The sequence below is a fragment of the Lepidochelys olivacea genome (assembly GCF_965140295.1).
Source record: "Lepidochelys olivacea isolate rLepOli2 genome assembly, chromosome: 8".
In the NCBI taxonomy this organism is placed as follows: domain Eukaryota; kingdom Metazoa; phylum Chordata; order Testudines; family Cheloniidae; genus Lepidochelys; species Lepidochelys olivacea.
Window position 1 is genome coordinate 42,525,179 of NC_140418.1, and position 25,709 is coordinate 42,550,887.

The following is a 25,709-nucleotide window of genomic DNA, read 5'->3' on the forward strand; positions in this document are numbered from 1 at the left end:
AAGTCAGGACTCTCCAGTTCTATTCCCAGCTCTGATTTGTTCATGTTCATACTGAGTGATTGACACTTTCCTCCCCATCTGTAATGTGTAATTCACCGATTCATAGATTCCAAGGCCAGAAGGGACCATTCCGATTACCTAGTCTGAGCTCCTGTATTGAACAGGCTAGACAACTGCCCAAAATAATTCCTAGAGCAGATCTTGTGGACAAACATCCCTTCTTGATTTAAGCATGGTCAGTGATGGAGAATCCACCACAACCCTTGGTAAATTGTTCCAGTGGTTAATTACTCTCACTATTAAAAATGTATGCCTTTTTTCCAGTCTGAATTTGTCTAGCTTCAACTTCCAGCCATCAGATTGTTATACCCTTTTCTGCTAGACTGGAGAGCCAGTTATTTCATATTTGTCCCCCAGGCAGGTATTTGTAGACTGTGAACAAGTCACCCCTTAGCTTTCTCTATAAACTAAATAGATTGAGCTCTTTGAGCCTATCACTATAAGGCAGGTTTTCTAATCCTTTAATCATTCTCATGGCTCTTCTCTGAGCCTTCCCCACATTTATCAACATTCTTCTTGAATTGTGGAAACCAGAGCTGGACACAGGATTCCCAGCAGCAGTAGCACCAGAACCAAAGATGTAAAATAACCTCTCTCCTCCTACTCGAAATTCCCTGTTGATGCATCCCAGGATTGCATTAGCTCTTTTGGCCACAATGTCACACTGGGAGCTTGTCTTCAGTTCATTATGCACCACGATGCCCAAATCTTTGTCAGAGTCCCTGCTTCCCAGGATAGAATCCTCTGTCCTGTAACTATGGTCGACATTTTTTGTTGCTAATTCATCTACCACACAGGGTGCTTGAGACAGAACACTAGTGTTTGTACAACGCTTTGACTTTGGGTTGGTGGCACGCAGAGTACCATATGGGACAATCAAAGTAGCAGTCTTAATTTCTCAGTTGCCTTCTGCCATAAAAGGAACCATTGCTCCAGGTCATGCAGGAAAGTCCATATCCTAGCCACAGGTGCACCTGGGATGCGGGTTTAGCTGGCCCCACCACGGAAAGTGGGGTTGGGCCGGTGAAGAGCTCACTCTATCTTAGTGCTAGATTACAAGATGGGAGGCCCCTGCCCTTTGACACTCATGAACCTTGACCCGGGGCTCTGGAGCTCCCAGGGATGCCTTGTTGCTTTCAGTCATGTAAACACAGGACAAGAATGGGCTCAACAAGCTCACAGTGACCCTGATCCTCTTCTGGTTGGTCTCCGTCAGCACTGTGTGCAGAGTGTTGGAGCTGTAGACTTCAGGGACCTGGCTAGATAGGGAGCTGTGAAGAACTGGGACTTAGTGGGCTGGGGGAGGAAGAGGAGGAGGAGAGGAGCAGCTCAGGAAGAAAGGTAGGACCATAAAGCTCTGTGTGTAAGTGGTTTGACAAAGCGAACCAGCAAAGAACCAGCCCTCTGCAAAGCCTGCAGGGCATTAAGAGGAGCCATATGTGCACAGCACACAGAGAAGGTTCAGGATGTGGCTTGCCAACATCTGGGCTTTTAGTAATAATCACCTTAAAATCCGCAGCCCCATTTCAGGAGGGAGCAAAAGCCAAGTGGCGGCACGCCTTTCATGTGTTGTGAACAAATGATCCTTCACGGTGACATCTCAGCCCCGCGTGAGGAGAGCGGAGGGCAAACACAAGCCTTCCCAGTTCGGTCAGAGCAGCCCCTGTGGCTACGGCAAGACAAGCAGGTACCCAGGTGCTGAGAGGACAGAGATGGCTGGATGAGCTCCACCTCCAGCTGGCAGCCTACCAACTCTCCTTCTCCATCAGCACTCCTCATGCTCATCTCTCCAGGCAGCAGCTGTCACTTGGACAATGCTGGGGCATCCAAGTAGCGTCCCTGCCCCCTAGGCCTACTCTACCTCCAGCACACTATGGGGCAGGTCTGTGCCCATGCAATGCTCCCAGAGCGTGGCACCTCCTGTCAGTCAGCACAGACACCAGGCTTTGAAATTTAATCCCTGCCCAGGAGCATGGCGCAGAGGCCAAGCTCTAAGCTGCTCGCTGTGGGAGACAGGAAGTGAAAAGGCAGAAAAGGCACTCAAAATGTTGGCAGGGAGTTTGGGGCACTCTGGCATAGCAGGACTTTTTGCACACAGCTTTGCCAACAATGCTCAATCCCAACCCAGAGTCACACCTGCTATTGCAGTACTTGGTTTTTCCCCAGGCAGCAATTCTGCTGGACCAAAACAGCAGCCAGGGCCACCAGGCACATTTAGCTGGCAGCCTGCGCTGCCAAGAGAGGCCGCATCAATGGGTTCATCTGCACAGTGCCAGGCATGTTCAAGCACTCCTGTTCAGTCTCCAGCAGCGACATTCTCCACACAGGCCTCGCCTGGTTCAGCCGTCCCCTCATTCCAATTAGAAGGAAGCCCCATATGAATGGGCCGTGGGGGGAATCTTTTCTATAATGAGGCACTCTGGCAATGCTACAAAGGCAGCAGTCACATTGCAAACCCCAGGAGCTGCTTTGGGCTATATCACCGAGAGACACGGACAAGCAAACACAAAGCACCAATTCTGCAGGGTGTACTTGCAGCCCCACTTGCTGCTGACATCACCACTGTGCTTGCTACCAGAATGGCCTGGCTGAGTACCCCTGCTGCACCCCTTGCTGATGTCCAGCCAAGGGCAGGACTCCAGGCCTCAGAGGAATTAAATTGGACTAACAGCAGAGTGTACATATTCGCAGCGGGGAAGAACGCAGCTAGCTTAGTGAAGTGCAGGCACATGCTGTCACGGAGTCCCCGGGCGATGCTCTGGAACTGCTCCCTGTGAAGCCAGTCAGGACTCTGGTGAAGTCTCCTCTCTGTGAGCAGACTGTTCTCAGGGCAAGAAGGTCACATGGCTTCCATCTTCCTGGGTCTGACCTTGGAGCACTCAGCATTTTTTGCCCCCTGTGTGCTTCCCATAGTGAGTCCGCCCAGCCGAGGTCCTGGGGAAGCCAGAGGGTCCTGCACCCCAACTTCGCAGTCAGACATGACTCTTAGCCAGCCAGTAAAACAGAGGTTTATTAGATGACAGGAACACTGTCTAGAACAGAGCTTGTATGTACAGAGAACAGGACCCCTCAGTTGGGTCCATTTTGGGGGGCAGTGAGCCAGACAACCACCTCTGCATTGCACTCCACATCCCCAGACAGCCCAAACTGACTCACCCTCTAGCCCCTCCTCCTCTGGGCTTTGTCCCTTTCCCGGGCCAGGAGGTCACCTGATTCCTTTGTTTTCCAACACCTTTAGCTATCACCTTGCAGGGGGGAAGAACCCAGGCCATCAGTTGCCAAGAGATAGAGTATCTGCCATTTATGTACACTGGCCCTTTGCTCTGCAACAATTACACTCCCTTATCCCACCACCTAGAGACTTAGGAAATGCATAGGGGAAACAGAGGTACCCCTACAGTATTCAGAGAAAACATTAAGAACAGTCCCACTTCGTCACACATGCCCATCTGGCAAACCCCATTCCCTGATGCTAGAACCAAAGCATGTCCTCCTCCCAGCCAAGTGAGTGGGTGGGCCTTCTCCTACAGTCTGGCTCTTGAGGTGGTCCATTAGGCCATAGAGAGTGCCAGAGAAGGAGAGGTACAGCAGCTGGAGAGAACAGACAACACAGCTCCTAGCTCCCAGAGATGGACGGCTGCCAATTAGCAACCCACACATTCAAAGCACAACCCCCTTGCGTTGCTCCACAGGGCAAGCTAGGCCCAGGTAGGTCTCCTGACACCACCATTTGGAAGATGGGTAGACTTGCCAACGACTCCCAGAAGCAGCATGGATCACTGGGACTTCAAGCTACTCAAAATACTTTCCCCCCTTGTAGTAGGAAGAGAGCCTGAGACATAAGTCCTTGTATCAGAGGCCTGGTGTGAGGCAGGATCTGCTCAGAGAATCTGGCAAGAACAGGGCTCATATTGCAGAAATATATATTCCTAAGAAGTGCCAAGCACAGAGTACTCATGCAAACATCCCGATATCAAGTGGTACCAAAACATCCCAATATCAAGGATGATACAAAAACATTCCCCAAGGAAACCAGGAACACACTGACCCCTCCTAAAAGATAAGGTCAAGATGACAGTCCGTAATAGAGATGTTTTGATGGAATCAACATGTAAAAGGTGATGGGTGATAACTAGCCATGTTGAGGGGCAGTAACTATGTCAGAGGGGCAGTACTAACTTGTTTGTTTTGGGATATAAAGATGTATCTCAGAGAAAGTATCTTTGTCTACCCTAGGGAGGAATGGAAAGTCCCGCCATTCACTAAGATGGTCCATTGTTATGGGCATACATGTATTAGTGGTCTAGTAGAGTCTGCGGGATACTAGTACCATGCTCCATCGACAATAAACCTGGCTGGGTGCCTTCGTCCCTTAACATATCTTGTGGTCATTGGGAGGTTTGCTCAAGGTCTGCCGTGCTGTCTGCGCAGGACTGGGGCAGCACACAGAGGGAACACACACACGCAGCCAAACATCTATGAACATCTAACCACACTAGTGACCCCAACCACTGATCTGGTCCCCACAAAAAAGCAACTTCAAAAGACAAGGTATTTTGCAAATGACTTTCAGAAAGTTTTTGTTTTCAGAAAACTGTTACTGAAATAGTTATTGGAACATTTCATTTCCCAAAAACAGAAATTTTTGGTAAATCCAATTTTGCTGTAAGCCATTGTCAGAACACCCCCCAAAATAATGGTTCCATTTGGATTCCTGCAAACTGGAAACAATTTCCAGATTCTGACATTCTTTGTGAAGAGAAAGTTTTTTCTTCACTTTTCAGGCATCAGAACCTCACCCAGTCAGCCTTGAGGTGACACGAAGGAGCGCAGCATGAGCCTGTAGTATGGCAATCCAGACCAAAGAGGCACTCTGCCTACCTACCAGCCAGGCACGGTGTGCAGAGATCAGACCTGGAACACTGCCAGTTTACATCAGCCTGCTGGAGGCCTGCCCATCCAAGAGCACCCTGGCAGAAAAGCATCTGCGAACCCAGGACCAAGAAGCTATAGGAAGGAGCAATCCTGAGAGGAACAAGAAGCCAGAGCTCGTGGCCTCAGCCTGAGCCTGGGGGTCAGCCTGAGCCCCCTCCTGTTGCCAGTGCACACTGGGAGATGCCAGGTGCCACACACAGCCATTAGAAGGGACACTAAGGCTTTGGGCAGGAGCAAGCAGTCATTTGATCACACATCTAGGGGCTGGATGCACAAGGGACTTGCAAAGCTGGGTCTGTCCAAGCTCTCAGTAGCTCCCCTCCATGGAGCAAATCAAAGATGTGAAGCTCAGGCCCAGTGTTTTCAGAAGAGTCCAAGGGCCACTTCAGGTGCTCAGACATTGGTCAAGAGAGGCAGGGCTTAGCCAGCACTCACCAGGTTAAGGATACCATGTACCAGTCCCCCAGTGGCTGCTCTGTCCCCAAACAACATGTTCCCTCCACATTGAGCTGCAAAAACTCCTGTTTCCTGAGCACCCAAAAGTGGGCCCCAGTGGCTCTGCCGAGTGCCTGCTTGACTCCCCCACAGCTCCACTGGTGGGAAGGGCAGGTGTGCTGTGCCTGGGGGAACTTGCCACGAACACAATGCCATGGGTGGGGGAGGAGGGAGAGCCTATTCCTGATGCCTTGGGGCTCCTGGACTTGATAACTGGATTAGCAAATAGATGCTCCAGCCTTCCACTGCACACACAACTTCACCAGAGCCTGCAGATTTACATCCTGTTCACACACCCCTGAGGCAAATCCTGTTCCCCTCGCTGCTCCCCTCCACCCCATGACTGCAAAGCAGGTGCCAGCCCACTCTTCCCAACCACACTGCAACTGCTACTCATAGTGCTGAAGGAGGCTGGTTCTCCAGATGTTCCCTGCTTTTTAGTACAAGGGGTCACAATGGCAGGGTTAAGTCACCTGAAAAGCAACACAAATACCACCTAGACCCAGCTCAGGCACTGGCTCAGAACCACCGCACAGAAGGGAGAGCCAACTATTCTATCACCAGCATTTTCTGCCATGCCCAAGGGGCTCTCCCAGCTGTGTGTGTGTGGGGGGGGGGACGGGACAGACCCCACACTGCTTAGCTTTTGGGACCTGACAGTCATGTGGAGAGCACAGGTGTGATGTCATCTGGATTTCCTCTGGTGTGCAAGCTGGGAAGTCACTAAGCCAGCAGTAGGGGAATGTTTCTCATTCCTACTCCATCATCACTGTCAGCCTAATGCTCCAGCTCCAATGGGGTCACCAGGAAATCCCAGGGGGCAGAGAGAGAGAGCACGCGCCAGGGCAGGGAGGAGGAAGGAGAGAAGCTGACCCCAGTCCCCCCCTGCAGGCTGGTGGTATGAGTCAGGGAAGCTTGTGGCTGTCCCAGGATCCGCAGGAATTGCTGTATTCTGAGCCCCTGCCCCAGCTGTTCTGAGCTCCAGAGCTGTACTGCAGGAAGAGGTGCACAGCTTCCAACAGCAGCCCCTTGAATTGCACTGCTCCAGAATAGAGCAGGGGTGGGACTCCCTCCCCACACAGATCCCTCTTCCACAGCAGATTTATGGCCTTGGGCTGGAACATGCACAATGCAGCTTATATAGCACTCCAGCCCCCTGCATTTGTGCATTCCTCTGAGCCACCCTCTTGCTCTTCCTCAGGGACTAGCTACCCAGTAATACAGCGATTGTTTAAAGAGGAAGGAGAGGGGAAGTTGAGTCAGATCACATGGCGCACGGTCAGAACTCGTAGAAATAGGAAGTCGGACCTCAGCTAGCTGAATGGTAATGGAAATGTCCTTCGATTTTCAGCCTGGCCTAGCCACATGGCTGTGGTGGGCCCCAGGCTCAGCTGATGGGTGAAAGCTCTGCCCCATCAGATGGTGTGAATGGCATATCCAGTTCTGCATGGACTGTATAACCCAGGCTGGTAGCTTCAGTGGGGTATCAGCTCAGCCCTATGGCACAGCCACGGGACGCACCATGGGAATAACCCTAACGTCAGACAGCTCCACCTGAAGTCAACACAGGATGAAGTACGGACAATTAGTATTTGTTGTGGACGTGGTGGTGGTGAGGAGATTCAAGAAGCAAGGCCCAAAACAGAAAGGTGTAGTTGTCCCTCTGTATTATAACATGTAATGGTCAACAGGCCACTATTAAAAAACAACACTAAAAGGAACACTAAGGTTCCACGGGGAAGCTCTCTGAAGCCACAAACTGGCTTGGGTACAGCTGCAATCCCAAGTCACCCTCTGTATGTGCATTATGGATTGAGGGGCTTATTACATGGCTACATGTTATTTCTCACATATCCTACATCTCCCCTTAAATCTTCAGATCCACATGGGCAGCATCTGTTGGAAAGATAGAGCGATGGCTGAAAGATTGTTAATGGCTTAATATTAGGGCATCCCATTATCTATGCACACCCAGTACAAAACAGAGAAGAGTTTCAGTCACATACTACTTGCCAAGTTACATTAGACTGCTCTATAGTGCCCATTTTAAGGGTGGGGAGGGTCCTTACAATGGATGCAGAGTTTGCTATAGGAGCCCTCACTTGCAGAATCCGACAAGGATAAATTCTCTCTGGTCTTATCCACCGCCTATATGCAACAGCTGTGAGAACTCAGGAGACATCAGAGGCTCAAATGCCCACCAGTCTATCTATCCTTCCCGTCCTGTGACACCACCCACCACAAGCTGGTCTCAAACTTGGCCAGGTCAGCTCATAGATGAAGAACAGCTGGCTGGAGTTAGAGGAGATGCTGGGTGTCAGAGGAAAGCACTTGGAGCAGCTTGTGGCCATGGTCCAGTTGCTGAGTTAAGACAGTCACACATGGACAAGCCAGTCTGCAATTTAGGCAGCTCCCAGACTCCCTGCTGATGCAAGACTCCCACATAGCAGCATCCATGAGCAATGCGCTGGGTCATCTCTGGTTGGCTAGGAGAGCATGTGCTATCCTGGCTGGCCTCAGTGACACAGGCCTTGGTCCCCACGCACCTGGGCTACACCACTGCAATGTATCTGGGCGTACAACCATCACATCTAAGGAAACTCCAACTAGCATTGCATCTCCTCGGCAATATGAGTTGCCCTTAGCACATCACACTTCTTCCATCTACTTCCTCTAATACAAACAGGGCTGGTTTGTAAATCCACACCCTGTTTTCCCCCTGGGAGTGGAAGGGCGAAGAAGAAAAAGAAACGAGGACCAGAAGTGGCAGAGGCTCCCTCGGTCACTATGTCTCGCTATACACAGAGATAGGCATAATACAAGAGCCCGAACAAACCTAGGTAGACAAAGGAGTCCCCGAGTTCAATATGAGTTTAATCCCTGTTCATTAGACTGTAATAGACTCGGTCTCGAAGGTACCTATCTACTCACCTGCCCCTCCCAGGTCCCGCTCCATTCCCCTTCCCTTCCTGGGTTCCTCGGACCCCTTCTGACCCCTGCTTCAGGGCTGAGCCGAGAGGTGGGGAAAAGAGAGAAACCTACAAAGGGGCACAGGAAGGGCACACGCTGAAGTAGAACACGTCTATGCACTTCTCTGTACCGGCATAGAGCAGCTTCTAGGGGTTTGCACTATATTTTGATTAGTGCTGAAGCACAATGCCTGCATTAGGTGTAGAGCTCTCCCCCCACAGCTGAGATAGCAGTTAGCTCTCCTTTATAAGCCCGATTTTTCAAACCCCCCTCCCTGCATCCGCTCCAAAAATAATCCAGCTTTCTGGAGGTTTTGCCTGTTGCATCTCCTCCCAGGCCTGAGTCTTCCTGGGAAGATACAGATGTTTGGAAGATGGAGCTGTAGTTTACACGTTACACGCTTTGGGCTCCTGGTCTCTAGCAGCCAGGCCTGAAGCCCCACACTTGCTATGTTCCATAGGACTCCTGGAGCAGATCTCAGTACTTGAGGCAGAGTTAATGAGGGGGCTAAGAGATAACATTTCTTCTTGTCCTGTCTCCTCATTATGAATTTCTGTATGTTTGTAACCTGGCTTCTGGGCTCAGCCCAGAGATTTGAGAGGGAGGAATCTGCAGCGAGGAATGGGGCATGGGAGAGACAGGGGCAGATGAAAGAGCAGCACTCTCAGAAAGTTGAGGTTTCTAGGGGTGGCAGGACACTAGCAAAGCATGGAGAGTGCAGGGAACCCCAGGAGCAAGAAGTGTACCTGGAATGGGGGCCAGGAGGAGACAGCAGGGAAGTGGGTCCTGCTTACAAGGAGCGTGCATGTCACCTGGGGAGACAGAGAGCTTAACATCTCCCATACAAAAAACCCCTCCCTTTCTCCTCCACCACCCCATAGCCCATGCAGTATAACCATCCCACCCCCAGATCCGCTCACTTTAGTGGGGGGGAGCTAAGTCTTGGGGAGGCGGGGGCCATGGAAGTCCCACATAAACCTTGGGGGTGGCTTTAAAAAGCACATTTTACTTGAGTCGTGTAGCCAAAGACCCTTGCTAACCAAAGAGCCACGCCTGAGAACATACAGCCGACACCCATGTTCGATGTCTCTGAAAGTCCCACATACTAGGCAGACCTGCTCACTGCCACACAGAGACGCTACCAGGTCCCCTTATCACACGAATCCCTCTCCCGCTGCCCAGCCAACACCACTCTCACAAATCTAAGCTCTCTAGGACAGTGACCATCAACTTATGTGTTCGTACAGCACCTAGCACAACAGGGCCTTGGTCCAGCAGGGCACTAGGACTCCTATGCACTCCAGCCTCACAATAAATAATACTAACCTCTGAATAAATTCATGTCCTACTCCAAAAAGCCATTTCCACCATTCACCTGGTAACCTGGGGCCCAACTTGGCATGCCTTTTGCCAACTGTACTGCTGCTTCTCAGCCAGGCATCTCTTTCCTGCCAGTAGGAAGCCTCCATCCCTCTCGGTGGCAGCACTGAAGCCTGCAGTCCTCTCTGCAGAACAGGCTCAGCACTGGCAGTATGTGGTTTCCTCACACAACGGTCTACACAAAACACAGGCCACCAAACATCAACAGCAATTAGTCCCTACAAACTGTGGTCAGCCCATAATCATACTAGGAAGCTGGTTCTTTAGCTCAGGTGATACAGGTCTTTGCTTTTATATCCAGAGGTTCTAGGTTCAGACCCCACAGCTGTCCCAAAGAGGGGCATTGTTACACTGGCTATGCTGCCTGTCACCACAAGACCACAAAATGCTCCCAGAGCCAGGAAGAAAAATCAAGAACCCTGCTACCCAGTGTCTCACTGCTGTTATGCACTGGTGTTATCCACTTGGCATTGTCCATACTGGGTCTCCCTGTATGGGCTGCCTGGATAGAGGATAAAAGCATGCTCCCCCTGCTGTGGCTAGAGTAGAAGAGGGCTGGGCATCTAAAGGCTGTTGGTTCAAACCCTGCTAATAACCCACGTGAGAATGAAAAAAATTACATCTAGGTATATAAGTTAGCACAGGGGCCTTGGAGTATTATTACAAGGACTTTACATTGCAGACCACCAATTTAGAAGGCATCTGTTTTACTATTGCATATTCACTTGTATTTCTTTAACGGGAATTGTCCATTTAATCAAGGGCTTGCCAGACTGAGAGGCGCATTGGAGGGGGATATTTTGCCACTCCCAGCAGCATGTGCAGAAAGGGTCGAGATCCTGTCTGTGTCAGCTCCACAAAGGTCAGAACTGGATTTAATAAACATCTCTTTCCAGAAAGTAGCCTCCCTCCGAAAGATGTCACACTGTCACATATAGGTGGGTTTGATGCCTCGGGACACAGAGCCTTTTGCCTGGAGGCAAAAAAGTTCGAAAACCACTGCTCTAGAGGAACTGTGGGAGCTAGAAAGAGGAAGGAGAAGCAGAGAAGACACTGTTAAATAAATAAATGGATATTTAAAGAGTAACAAGGAATCTTTAAGAGTGGGGAATCTGCGCCAGCTCCCCCATGACAAAGTGCAGGTCAGGGTTCTTTTATCTCAAGGCTTCAGCAGTTTAAAAGGTCTGGCTTTTGATTTCATGCTAAGAATGCAAACCACAGTGTGCAGATCAAAACTAAAAACTCACAAGGTTTTCCCTGGAGCCAACTTTTCTGCTTCCCATCAGCCTGATCAAGAAAAATTCAGAGGCACTAAGAGCTGTGATGCTAGGGGACATGGACAATAAAAACATATCAAAAGGTGTGAAATGTATTGCTGTCCTTGAGAAGATGGAGCAGGATTAGTCAACTATTGGATTTATCTCTAGAAAATAGATTAGCATAATCCCTGGAAGATACTTAACTCTAGTTTGACTTCCCAAACCAGACCATATGGTTGCAAGCAGCTTCAGAAGATGCAAGGAACTCAAATTAAATCTCTTTAGCTCTGCCCTGACTATGCCACATTCCGACGCTGCAGTTTGCTTTGGAGCTGGTGTACTAGTACTGTGTTTGGTTTTGGGTGGGAGCAGCAAGTTATCACAATCGGTGGATCAATCTGTGGGTGCTTCTGACAAACAGAACAATAGTAAGGGGCTGAAATGCAGGCAGGCATTCTCATCATTGTGCCAATGCAACTCAGTCCTGACCTGCTGATATTCCAGCCTGCTCCCCCCACCCACAGTTCTGCCTATCAGTAGCAGCTGGTGCCCAGAATAAGTGGTGGAGCTACAGCTGGCAGTTGGGGACGCCCCACATACTTCTGCTCTCCCAAGTAAGATCAACTACTCAATAAGTTTGAGGCTCTTCTCCCTCTCCCAACAGCTCCTGTGAACCCACTGCTCTCCCACCACTGCTCCTTCTGACAACCAGCACCAGCAGCCCCTGCCCTCCCAGGCCACCTGCTGCCTCATGGCAATCACAGGATGGCCAGCTCCTCACTCCCTCCACCTCCTCTTCCCTGCTTGGGCCCCAGTACTGCTTGGGAGGTGGGGGTGAATTCCACACCGGTGCACTAGCTCTGGGGCCAGCCTGATTCTGCCCCCAGGAGGACTGAAAGGGCACCCTGTGAGCACGTGCAGTTCTCAGCACTACTGCACACTGGCAAAGGAGGGAGCAGCTCTCCCAGGAGCTAGGTTTCAGAGGGTAGCTGTGTTAGTCTGTATCAGAAAAAAAAAAAACAAAACACCCCACACCACACACAGGAGTACTTGTGGCACCTTAGAGACGAACAAATTTATTTGGGCATAAACTTTCGTGGGCTAAAACCCACTTCATCGGATGCATGCAGTGGAAAATACAGTAGGAAGATTATACACACACACACACACACCCCCAACACGAAAAAATGGGTGTTACCATACCAACTGTAACGAGACCAATTAATTAAGGTGGGCTGCAGGAGAAAAACAAAAACACCTTTTGTAGTGATAATCAGGATGGTCCATTTCCAGCAGTTGACAAGAAGGTGCGAGTAACGGGGGGGGGGGGAGTTAGCATGTGGAAATAGTTTTTACTTCGTGTAATGACACATCCACTCCCAGTCTTTATTCAAGCCTAATTTAATGGTGTCCAGTTTGCAAATTAATTCCAGAGTTGGCAATGGGCTTTGTTGCAAGGATAGGTTCCTGGGTTAGTGTTTTTGCCGTGTGGTTGCTGATGAGTATTTGCTTCAGGTTGGGGGGCTGTCTGTAAGCAAGGACTGGCCTGTCTCCCAAGATCTGTGAGGGTAAGGGATCATCCTTCAGGATAGGTTGTAGATACTTGATGATGCTCTGGCGAGGTTTATGTTGGGGGCTGAAGGTGATGGTTAGTGGCGTTCTATTACTTTCTTTGTTGGGCTGGTCCTGGAGTAGGTGACTTCTGGGTATTCTTCTGGCTCTGTCAATCTGTTTCTTCACTTCTGCAGGGGGGAGTGTAGTTTTAAGAACGCTTGATAGAGATCTTGTAGGTGTTTGTCTGAGGGATTGGAGCAAATGCAGTTGTATCTTAGAGCTTGGCTGTAGACAATGGATCATGTGATGTGGTCTGGATGAAAGCTGGAGGCATGTAGGTAAGTACAGCGGTCAGTAGGTTTCCGGTATAGGGTGGCTTTTATGTGGCCATTGCTTATTAGCACTGTAATGTCCAGGAAGTGGATCTCTTCTGTGGACTGGTCCAGGCTGAGGTTGATGGTAGGACGGAAACCCAGGAACCTATCCTTGCAACAAAGCCCGTTGCCAACTCTGTCCACATATCTATTCAAGGGACACCATCATAGGACCTAATCACATCAGCCACACCATCAGAGGCTCATTCACCTGCACATCTACCAATGTGATATATGCCATCATGTGCCAACAATGCCCCTCTGCCACGTACATTGGCCAAACTGGACAATCTCTATGCAAAAGAATAAATGGACCAAATCAGGCACCAAGAATTATAACATTCAAAAACCAGTCTGAGAACACTTCAACCTCCCTGGTCACACAATTTCAGACCTAAAAGTTGCTATTCTCCAACAAAAAAAACTTCAAAAACAGACTCCAATGAGAAACTGCAGAATTGGAATTAATTTGCAAACTGGACACCTTTAAATTAGGCTTGGATAAAGACTGTGTAATGACCCATCCACTCTCAAAGTAAAAACTATTTCCCCATGCTAATTTTTCCCCCCATTGTTACTCACACCTTCTTGTCAACTGTTTGAAATCGACAATCCTGATTATCACTACAAAAGGTTATTTTTTCTCCTGCTGATAATAGCCCACCTTAATTGATTAGTCTTGTTACGGTTGGTATGGCAACACCATTTTTTCATGTTCTCTGTGTATATATAATTTCCTACTGTATTTTCCATTGCATGCATCTGATGAAGTGGGTTTTAGCCCACGAAAGCTTATGCCCAAATAAATTTGTTAGTCTTGAAGGTGCCACAAGTACTCCTCATTTTTTCCCCCCAGGAGCTAGAGGCCCATAAATGTGCCCCATGGTGCTGCAATCTGCCAGCCCTTCCCCTTTCCTCACCCACCACCTGCTGCTCTCCCCAGGGTGCTGCTGGAGAGAAGGGGAAAAGAAAGGCCCCATCTCAAAGGGGGGGGGGCGGAAGCTGTCTACTGATGGCCTTCGTGACAAAGAGTGCTACACCAGAGCTAAGCAGTACTATTAAAGAAAGGCAAGGTGGGGCTCTGCCCATTGGCCAGTCAATACCAGCAGCCAGAGCGGCCTGCGGCACCTCTTGCTGGTCCAGCTGTGGGACCCCCAGCAGCCGATACATCAGGCCCTGCAGTGGGCTCACAAAGGAGACAAACTGGGACTTGGATGAGCGAAAAAAACTGGTTTTCAATGGTGACCTAAGGCCGGGGTTCAAATCCCCCACCCCAATGGCCCAGCTAGGCCCTCGCTCAGGCAGAGCTTACTGATCAGTATTAAAAATAGAGTGTAACAGCGTACAACAGAGTACTGATTACTTCAGGTAAGAGATGTATCTTAACACAAGTGCTGTTTGCAGGCAGCTGCAGATAGCACTAGTCTGAGTGTAAAAATCAATACAGACTCAGGCCTGCGCTCACCTCCTACAAAGTCCCAAGCAAGCTGGTTAAGAATTCTAATCTACAGAAGCACAGAGAGCCATTTCTGCCCTCCTAGGGGCTGTAAATCACAGATCCTGACTGCTAGCAATTAACAACCACCCCCGGACACTCCTCAGAAAGAGAGGCATGTTAACCCTGGCCTCCAGGCTAAACTCCTACATGGGTAATTACATTCCAGCACACTAATATTCTCCCTGCCGTTCTATTCAGAGATATTCTCACCCCTCCTGGGCAGGGAAGCTACTGCAGAACACCTTCTGTATTCCCCTAAGAGGTGGATGAGCCATGCTATTTAAGTGCTTTGGGATCCTTCAGGATAACAATTAGAGGAGCATAAGTACTTAATTAATCTCTGCCAATCTAATAAGAGGATGGAGAAATGCAGAACACAGATGGCTCAGGCAATATGGCAGTAGGAGTTTCTTGAGCAGCACACAAATTTGGGAAGACAGGGTCAAATGGATGCTCCTTGGTGTAAATGCAAATCACAGCACCCAAAATACTTCAAGGAAAGAGAAGCAAATGAGAATATCTGTAGAGAGCAAGGTTAATATGCACCACTCTGAAGAAACAGACAGGCTGGTGACAAGGAGAAACTGAGTCAACAGACAGCTGGGGCAGAGTAAGTGGAGAAATCCAGAGACAGACAAAAGAACATGGGCTGACCCAGTACTATGCTCTGCATCACCCTGCGCATGAGACAGTTGGCTCCCAGGCTGCCACGCCCCAGGTCAACATGGATGTTTGGAGAAGGCAGAACACTCAGTGGGGGCAGGAGCTAGAGTGGAAGACAATCTCTAGTACCTCTTGTGGGGGGGGGGGGGCGGACCAGGATGTTCAATGCGGGAGTAGGATAACAATCAGCACCATGGCCATGGAGTGGGGGAAAGAAGAATGAATTCAGTTCCTGGGCAATTCCGGTGGACGATGATCAGCAATCCCCAGCACACAGTCAAGAAGCAGATTATAGATTGGTTCCAAGACCAATTCTTCTGTGGCTCAGCACCCCCCACAGCAGTGTCCTCAGTCAGCCAATTGCCCATGCTGGGCCAGGCTGCAGGGTGACTGTGCCATGCACAGCAAAGCAGAGGCTTGCCTCTGAAGAAGGCAAACACCTTCAGCTGCAGAAGCCTTGAGAGTTCTCATCCCATCACCCTCTTTGTCCCTCTGCAGGTTAGCTCCCACCAACTGACAACACAAGTCAAATGTCACGGCTGCCCATCAATCAAACCTTGGGGAAACACTGTCTGAAGGAAAGTAGCCTCAGATGGAGCCTCTGTTGTTGGCATGACAGCCCTGTCCACCACACTGAATTGGGAAGCAGACAAAATTTCGTACCTTTGCCTTTCAAACTCCATGATCAGCTATACCTATTATGGACACTGTCACCAAATACCACCTGCTCAGGGTCAGAGGTCATGGGGGAGGAATCACCAAATTTTTCTCAATCTGGGAGGGAATCAGGGAGAATGTGTGAAACACTGACCACATCTGCCAAGAGACTGAAAAATATCCAACACAGAGGGGTCTTTTGCTGCCAGATTCACTAACAAGAATGCACAAGTCTAGCATCCCTGCCCTCCCACACTACACCACAAAATGCACAGCCCAGCGGACCTGCCAAATAACAAATGTTTGAACCTTTACAGAAAGGAGGTACAAGGACAGATAGATTGGCAGTGCACTATGGAGGCAGCTGAGAAGGCTAGGGAGGCAAGGATCTTATCACCAGTAGCAAGGAGTCCCAGCCAGAAAGGCTCCCACTGTTCCCCACACTTCCTGGGAGGAGTCCACTAGGCCCCTCCCTGGGAACAGAGGAAGCTGGCAGAAGGCCCCACCTCTCCTCTGGGCTGTCCAGTGGCAGCAGAAAAGGTGCCTCAACAAAGAGGGAATATGGGGTGGGGGAGCAGGACTAAAGCACTCCTCTGCCTCCAATCACATGGGACCAGGACCCTACCCCTTCCAAAAGTGGTCTATAACAGCTCCCAGTTCTGCCCAGGAGGGAGAGTGAGTTAAGGCCAGAAGAGTTCTCCCACCATCAGATTAAGGCAATTCAGTGTCCTAGATACACCACAACACAGGTCCCAGCATATCATGGGACTGCAGTCACTATGCCTTAATCCAGCCGTGAGCCCTGCGTACCCAGTTTCAGCGTTTCAAAAGCCCCACCGACATCACTACGTTACAGTGGGAAACTGTATCTGGTAAAAGGGACTTGAACTCGCAGAGGGATGCAGCTGGACTTTGGGATGGGTGAGAACAGGGGAAAGAAGGTAGAGGCAATATTTTTTTAAATGAAAGACATGAAAATATTTTTATAAGAAGTGTTTTAAAAATGGAGAGCAGAAAGGTTTAAAAATCAGTAAAGCTAAGCAAAGGAGGAAGTTAGTAACAGTGGAAATAGGCAGGGGATTAATTCACTAGTAAATAAAGTGTTTAAAAATGGGGACCAGTGAAAGGCAGAGAAACTGAATCAGACTCCTTAAATTGTGTATTAGGCAACCTGTGTAACCACTTACCACTGTTTACCCTCATCCTCTCTATTTTTAAATCCACTTATGCCTTGTCTTAGAAATTAGACTGCAAGAGTGTTAGAATCTCAGCTTTGAGACAGGGATGGAAGTACAATTTGCAAAAGCACTTAAGTGACATAGGAGCCTAAATTCTACAGTGAAAACCACTTATGTCCTTAGGCTCCTAATTTCCACAGGGCTTAGATTGAGCACCTACATGATTTTGTAAATGGAACTTGGGTGTTTTTGAAAAGTCTTACTCTGAGTTTGTACAGCACTCAGCACGATGGGACATTTTATTGATTAAGAGAATGAACAAGGCAGTATCCATGGCAGATTTCACTAAGCAGTTTTGATTAGGCAGCTATGGATGTTAAAAGAGCAGGACAGAAGATGAAATTCGGGCAGAGCTCATTTGCCAAAACAAACTAAATTTCCCTTCTGCACCAAGGAGCTTGGAACTTGAAGGAACCCATGGGAAAAATATATGGGTCCTGATCCAAAGCCCACTGTCAGCCGGAGCTATGCATATGGAGGCAAGTCCTTTATCAGTGAAAACATACACTTACAATGCAGCAGCAATTAAAAACCAAAGAGCATAAAGTGATGCATGAAAAAGGGAGAAGAACTAAAACTGTTGTAACCACATTGCTGCAAACCAATTGTGCACCTTTATTTGAAGAACAGGCTTAAGCTTTAGTTCCATGAGTGTAGCAGAGACAGAATTAATCCAGAAGAGGGCAATGAAAGTAGTTAGAGCAGGATAGATACAAGTTACAAATTGCCATAGGCCTGTTCAGAGTGGGAGAGAGTGGAAATGGGGCAGAGAAGTTCAGAATCATGAAGAGCTGTGGTGTTGTTGCCAGCTCTTGAGCCAAGTTGGTCAGCAGCACTTGGATGGAGTATTTAGAACAGGGGTGGCCAACCTGTGGCTCCAGAGCTGCATGCAGCTCTTCAGAGGTTAATATACAGCTCCTTACCTAGGCACTGATTCCGGGGCTGGAGTTATAGATGCTAACTTTCCAATGTGCTCACTACTCAACCCCTTGCTCTGCTCCAAGCCCTGCTCCCACTCCACCCCTTCCCCCGAGCCTTGCATGCCCATGCTCCTTCCCCCCCCCCCCCATAGCCTCCTGTGCAGGTGAAACAGGTGAAACAGCAGATTGTGGTGGGGAGGGGGGAGTAGGCGCTGACTGGTGGGGGCTGCCAGCAGGCGGGAGGTGCTGGGGAGTGGGTGGGGGGCTGCTGACATATTACTTTTACTCTTTGGCAATGTACATTGGTAAATTCTGGCTCCTTCTCAGGGTCAGGTTGGCCGCCCCTGATCTAGAAGCAGGCATGGATGCTGCAGGAAGCACTCTGCTCCGAGTCCAGATGGAACAAATGCCAACAGTGTGTGGGGTGAGAAACAACTGTCCTGTCCTCAGCAGGGTCATCTAGATAAGAGAGACAGCAGAGATCCTGATCACTTGTGAAATCTCCTGTTGCCATTTTCACCTAGTTGTTTTAGTAAAATTTCAATCCAGGCAGTTCCATTCTGCCTTCTCAAGAATCCACCTTGCAGCTCCAAGTCGATACAGTATGCTTTACTATGTATTCCTGCCATGTTCTAAGCCAGAGGTGGAAGGAACAATTCCTACATGTTTGGGTTAAGTTTGCAAGGCACTTTGGGATTCCTTGAGAAGAAAAGACACTATATAAATGCATTATATTTTTTAAATGGCCAGTCCTTCCCGTGATGCGGAGGGCAGTGTCACTGGCCACTGAGGCAAAAAACAGGGCTGAAATGATAATCTTTCAACCCCCACCCCCATTCAACCTTGTATAAAGTTAATACAAATTGGCCAGGTACATAATGGAGCAAAGGGAAAGTTTGGTTTCCTCTGAAAACATTCAGATCAAGCACTGGCCATTGCCAGAAACAGCATCCAAAACTAAATGAACCAATAGTCTAAACAGGGGCAGCAAAACTGATCTTTCTATGGTCACTGTCCAATTCAGCTGTTACTTTGCACCTACTCCAAACCTGAGCCAGACCATAGATGTTCTGGGCCAACAGCTTAATAAGAAAGAGGAATATTAACACATTTCAGTGTCTAGACACAAGGACAAAGGGAAGTACAAGTTACCCTAAGGTGTGAGCTCGACTGAGGAATAAACTCCGGAGAGAAGTGGTGGAAGCCCAGCTTCTTGAGTCACTTAAAAAGTAGATTTCAGAGTAAAAAGAAAAGGAGTCCTTGTGGCACCTTAGAGACAAATAAATTGGTTAGTCTCTAAGGTGCCACAAGTACTCCTTTTCTTTTTTAAAAAAGTAGACTAATAATGTTCCATAGCAAACCATCCTGGCTAGGCCAGGCTAGGGTGTTGACCTTTCCCGAGATAGCCTTATCCTCCAATGCCTTTTACGTTTTAGTGGAAGTGGCAGGTCACACCGCGCTACGAGCCCCTAATGCAGGCCGAGCTCCTGGCTTAGGAGAGGCAAAGCAGGGCACATTTCCACCTGATATCAACCATAAGCCAGAGCCCGAGTCCTACGATCATGGCTGCGCTGGCGACCTGCTGAAGTTCGCCGTGCCCGGCCCGCCGCTCCCCGCCTGCCGACCGCCGGCCCGCGGCACCAGCCCGTTCCAGGAGAAAGGCGCAGGGCGCTGCGGGCTCGGCCCCCAGCCGCGCTCTGCGCTGGAGGGAAGGCAACCCGCCAGCCTGCCGGGAAGGGTGCGGGCCGCACACGGCTCCGGACAGGGCGCCGCCGCCGCAGCACCCCGCCACCTGAGGGCGGCTCCCGGCCCCGCCTGGGGAGGCGCAGCGGCACGGGACCAGGAAACGGGCTTTTCCCTCAGCTAGGTTCTGGACGTGCATCAGCCCGCCCCGCGCCGAGCCGCTCCAGGCACCGCACAGCGCCCAGCCCCTCACCTTGGCCTCGAAGCAGATGCCGTGCTGGAAAGCGTCTTCATTGTGCAGCGGCACGCGCAGGTCGTGCCTGTCGTCGACCAGGTTGTAGCGAGACTTGCCGGGCATAGTGGCGGCGGTGGGGCCGGGAGCGCCCGGCTCCCTGTTCAGCGCGCCCGGCGCCGCGCTCCCTCCTCCCCCGGGCGGGGCGACCGCAGCCCCCGCCCGGCCCCGGCAGCCAGTGGCCGGCGGCGGAGGGCTGGGGCGGGGCGCATGCGCAGTACCAGCCCGGCCGGACGGGCACCTGGGCCGGAACGTGGGGAGGGGCCGTTGCAGGATCGGCCAGGAAGCCCCTTCCCCCACGGGCCTGCGTCACTGGTGTTGCTGGGGTGGCGGTTGCCATGGCAATGGGCCCAGCGGGCAGTGGCGAACCGCTTGCCCCGGCAAGGCTGCTACCGGCCCGTTCCGTTGCGGTCAGCCGGGGCCGGGCGCTGCGAGGCGCTGCCGGCTGCCCCGGGCCCTGCAGCCGGGGGTGGGGGGTGCATGGCGGGCCCCGCGCGGGGAGTGGAAAGCAGCCTAAGGCCCGCCCCAGCCGGCTCTCTGGCCCCGGAGCGGAGCGTTGGTGCGGGCGGCGGCAGCGATCGCCTCTCCCCAGCCCCGCGGGGCAGGAGCGCCCCCCAGCAGCCAGGGAATGCCCAGAATCCTCTCGGGACGGGGACGGGGGGCCCAGAGCAGGGAGTTAGGCTTAGCCCCCACTGCGATGCGTGGGGCTCCCAGTATCTCCCAGTGAATGTCCCGGGACCAGTGACACTCTCAGCGCCTCTTAAGGCCAGAAACAGGGTCAGCCTTGGGGCAGCCACGCTGCCCCCCCAGCCTCCAAGCACCACATCACCCTCGGGAGGCATCAGATCAGAGTTGAGGAGTGGTTTAGTCCCGTCTTGCCTGTGCACCCTTTGGCCGTTCAGGGGTCACCCGAAACGTTTTCTGCCCTGAGCAACAAAACGCATAGGCTCAGCCATGGTTACACACTTACTTTCAATTAAAGCTGCGATTACATGACTCCAGGAGCTGGGGCTCTAGGCATGGACCAAGAGTACCTCTGCTTTCACCTGACCCTGTCATTCTTTTAACTACTCTGCCCTTCTGCTCTCTCTCACCTGGCACCTTTATACCACTTACACCCACTTGCTGAAAATGCTGCCTACAGTTTTGGCAACTCATGATTTTATGACAAGTTGAGGACCCTGTGATTATGAGAGAATCTCAGCTTTCATGTAAAAAATGTGACTTTCTAGCCCATGGGGTTACATAAGAAGTTAGAAAATATGATCCAAGTGATTCCTACAGGGTCAGAAAACAGCAGGCAAATAAAAGGAACCCTACATCTGTTTTTTTAAAATCTCTTGATTTTTAAGCCAGTCTCATGATCCCAACTTGTGCTTTTGAACGCTTGATTCTGGCAGTATCATATGTCTGGACAGAGTCATCAACCTCTCCCTTTCAGCCACCCAAAGTGTCTATTTCTCTTGAGAAAGCTTTTGACATTTCTGGCTAAACAGCATAAAAAAGAAGCTTATGAGAATTGGAAGATTGGACAAATGACCAGGGAAGAGTATAAAGATATTGCTCGGACATGCAGGAGTGAAATCAGGAAGGCCAAATCACACCTGGAGTTGCAGCTAGCAAGAGATGTTAAGAGTAACAAGAAGGGTTTCTTCAGGTATGTTAGCAACAAGAAGAAAGTCAAGGAAAGCGTGGGCCCCTTACTGAATGAGGGAGGCAACCTAGTGACAGAGGATGTGGAAAAAGCTAATGGACTTAATGCTTTTTTTGCCTCTGTCTTCGCGAACAAGGTCAGCTCCCAGACTACTGCACTGGACAGCACAGCATGGGGAGGAGGTGATCAGCCCTCTGTGGAGAAAGAAGTGGTTCGGGACTATTTAGAAAAGCTGGACGAGCACAAGTCCATGTGGCCGGATGTGCTGCATCTGAGAGTGCTAAAGGAGTTGACGGATGTGATTGCAGAGCCATTGGCCATTATCTTTGAAAACTCATGGCGATCCAGGGAAGTCCCAGACAACTGGAAAAAGGCTAATGTAGTGCCCATCTTTTAAAAAGGGAAGAAGGAGGATCCTGGGAACTACAGGCCAGTCAGCCTCACCTCAGTCCCTGGAAAAATCATGGAGCAGGTCCTCAAGGAATCAATTCTGAAGCACTTAGAGGAGAGGAAAGTGATCAGGAACAGTCAGCATGGATTCACCAAGGGCAAGTCAGGCCTGACTAATCTAATTGCCTTCTATGACGAGATAACTGGCTCTGTGGATGAGGGGAAAGCAGTGGATGTGTTGTTCCTTGACTTTAGCAAAGCTTTTGACATGGTCTCCCACAGTATTCTTGCCAGCAAGTTGAAGTATGGGCTGGATGAATGGACTATAAGGTGGATAGAAAGTTGACTAGATTGACGGGCTCAACGGGTAGTGATCAATGGCTCCATGTCTAGTTGGCAGCTGGTATCAAGTGGAGTGCCCCAAGGGTCGGTCCTGGGGCCGGTTTTGTTCAATATCTTCATAAATGATCTGGAGGATGGTGTGGATTGCACCCTCAGCAAGTTTGCAGATGACACTAAAGTGGGATGAGAGGTAGATATGCTGGAGGGTAGGGATAGGATACAGAGGGACCTAGACAAATTGGAGGATTGGGTCAAAAGAAATCTGATGAGGTTCAACAAGGACAAGTGCAGAGTCCTGCACTTAGGACGGAAGAATCCCATGCTCCGCTACAGACTAGGGACCGAATGGCTCGGCAGCTGTTCTGCAGAAAAGGACCTAGGGGTTACAGTGGATGAGAAGCTGGATATGAGTCAACAGTGTGCTGTTATTGCCAAGAAGGCCAATGGCATTTTGGGATGTATAAGTAGCGGCATTGCCAGCAGATCGAGGGACGTGATCATTCCCCTCTATTCGACCTTGGTGAGGCCTCATCTGGAGTACTGTGTGCAGTTTTGGGCCCCACAGTACAAGAAGGATGTGGAAAAATTGGAAAACATCCAGCGGAGGGCAACAAAAATGATTAGGGGACTGGAACACATGACTTATGAGGAGAGGCTGAGGGAACTGGGATTGTTTAGTCTATGGAAGAGAAGAATGAGAGGGGATTTGATAGCTGCTTTCAACTACCTGAAAGGGGGTTCCAAAGAGGATGGATCTAGACTGTTTTCAATGGTAGCAGATGACAGAATGAGCAGTAATGGTCTCAAGTTGCAGTGGGGGAGGTTTAGGTTAGATATTAGGAAAAACTTTTTCACTAGGAGGGTGGTGAAGCACTAGAATGTGTTAGCTAGGGAGGTGGTGGAATCTCCTTCCTTAGATATTTTTAAGGTCAGGCTTGACAAAGCCCTGGCTGGGATGATTTAGTTGGGGATTGGTCCTGCTTTGAGCAGGGGCTTGGACTAGATGACCTCCTGAGGTCCCTTCCAACCCTGAGATTCTATGATTCTGTAACAGGCCGCCACTGTACTGAATAACTCATTCTCCCAACCAGCTACAGAAGCACTGGCACATTGGTACCACACCCATTTATAGCCCAATGAGACTGACCTCTGTGAAGGGATAATATAACTACTTATAACTTGTATATTATTAAGATACATGAGATATGTATTGCAGTATCTCCCGGTGCATGGACAACTCCATTCACAACATGGTTTTACAGAAAATAGGTCTTGTCAAATGCACTTGGTATCATTTATGATAAATTTCAAGTTTGATTGATAAAGGTAACTGTTGACCAAATATATTTTGACTTTGACTTAGTACCATACAACATGTTTGTTAAAAAATAAACATTTTACAAACTTACGGTGGCACATGTTAGATGGAATGGAGAGTCATCATCCAATGGGGCATTTCTAATGAGGTCCCACAGGGATCTGTTCTTGGATGAATACTAGTCAATATATTTATCAATGATCTGGAAGAAAATATAAAATATTGCTGATAAAATTTGCAGATGACACATTGATTAGTGAACTAGTAAATAATGATAAAGACAGCTCAGCTATCCAGAGCAATTTGGATCACTTGGTAATGCATCCGATGAAGTGAGCTGTAGCTCACGAAAGCTTATGCTCAAATAAATTTGTTAGTCTCTAAGGTGCCACAAGTACTCCTTTTCTTTTTGCTAATACAGACTAACACGACTGCTACTCTGAAACTTGGTAAACTGTGTTCATTCAAACAACACATATTTTAATACAGCCAAATACAAGGTCAGGCATCGAGGAATCAAGAACGCTGGTCATGCTTACAGGTTGGAGGACTCAATCCTGGAAAGCAGTGAAAGGTTTCCACCATGAACCTTGACTGAAAAAGAGCTCCCAGCACTATGCTGTGTCTGAGAAAGCAAATGTGATCCTTTGGATGTATAAGCCAGGAGATAATAAGTAAAACTAGGGAGGTGGTGGTATTTATATGGCATTCATGAGACCATTACTGGAATATTGTGTCCAGTTCTAGTGTCAGCATTTAAAAAACATGTTACAAAATTAGAAAAGGTTCAGTAAAGAGCCACAAAAATAATTTGAGGTCTGGAAAAAAAACCTGTTACCTATCTCTCGTAACTGTTGTTTTTTTGAGATGTGTTGCTCATGTCCATTCCAAGTAGGTGGGTGCTTACCGCATGCACAGTCATCGGAAGGATTTTCCCCTAGTGGTACCCATCGGGTCGGCTGTGGAGCCCCCTGGAGTCATGCCTTCATGGTGGTGTATATAGATCCCTCCCAACCCTCTGGGCTCTGAGCCTCCTGGAGGTTCCTTCACCCTGGAGGAAGACAGGGGGGCCCCCACCTATCCAAAGTCATAGGTAGAGATCTGGAGCTTGGCTCCTGGGCTTGGTGATATGCCCACAGGCCCAGAAGGGTCACTGCATTGGCACCTGCCATTGTGGTGGCCAGGGCATCATGGGGATTTGCTGCCTCTCCTCTTGCCTCGAATGGTGGTAAGAGTGGTGTCAGCTCTGCCTTGAGATGTATGACTCTGGTTCTGACCGCGAAGACAAGTCCGACCTTGGTGACTATGGTAGTGCTGAATGGGACGGTGCCGGAGAGCGGTGCCAAGGGGAGGGCGACCAGTACTGCATCATGACTGGTTTGCCCTTAGAAAGCACAGCTCCTCTGTATGGTGCTGGTGCTGCCTATGCTGGTACTGCCTGTGCCAGGGACTACAGAGATATCATTGCTATGGGGTCCCTGGCCACCTCAAATGTGTCCAGAGTGGATGGAAGTGACTCCCGCTCAGGGGAGTCCAATGGGACCAAATTCAACAGACCTTCCTGCGAGGCCGGAGTCAACAGTGCCAGTTTTGCTGGAGCAGGGGCTGAGTGTCCCAGCACGGGATGCACTCAATGGGTGCATTCACGCTCCACTGCTCTAACTGTGGGCAAACGCCCCCTTTCAGCTCTCTTCTGCTCCTTGTGTGGCACTGGTGAGTGGAAGCAGTGCCGGGAAGCTGCAGAGCTCATCTTCGCTGCCGGAGAGTGGCAGTGCTGCGGGTCTCTGGACCCCGAGTCCTTTGTCAGCGCTGCAGCCTCCCTCACTGAGGCCAGTGTGCGCCGCATTGAAGTGTTGGGCTTTGGGCTCAACACGGGCTGTGCAAACTGGGGGACGTTTTAACCTAAAGTCCCTCTCCTTGGTTCTTGGGTGGAAGTCTCTGCAGATCTTACACTTGTCAGTCTGGTGGGCTTCTCCCAAACACTTTAAAAAGGAGTCATGAGGGTCTCCCCTGAGCATAGGCTTCTG

At 49.9% G+C, this 25,709-nt stretch overlaps 1 protein-coding gene across 5 annotated transcripts in view; it reads right to left on the minus strand.

Annotated features, from left to right (window-relative positions):
- NOS1AP (nitric oxide synthase 1 adaptor protein) overlaps positions 1 to 20,175 on the minus strand; it is a 175,471-nt gene extending 155,296 nt beyond the window's left edge. For all 5 annotated transcript variants that reach the window (XM_084636807.1, XM_084636806.1, XM_084636805.1 and 2 more), the window contains exon 1: positions 19,940 to 20,175. In XM_084636807.1, the coding sequence (XP_084492933.1) occupies positions 19,940 to 20,044 (105 nt within the window). In that variant the 5' untranslated portion in view covers positions 20,045 to 20,175. The remainder of the gene's footprint in view (positions 1 to 19,939) is intronic.
- Between the last annotated feature and the right edge of the window lie 5,534 nt (positions 20,176 to 25,709).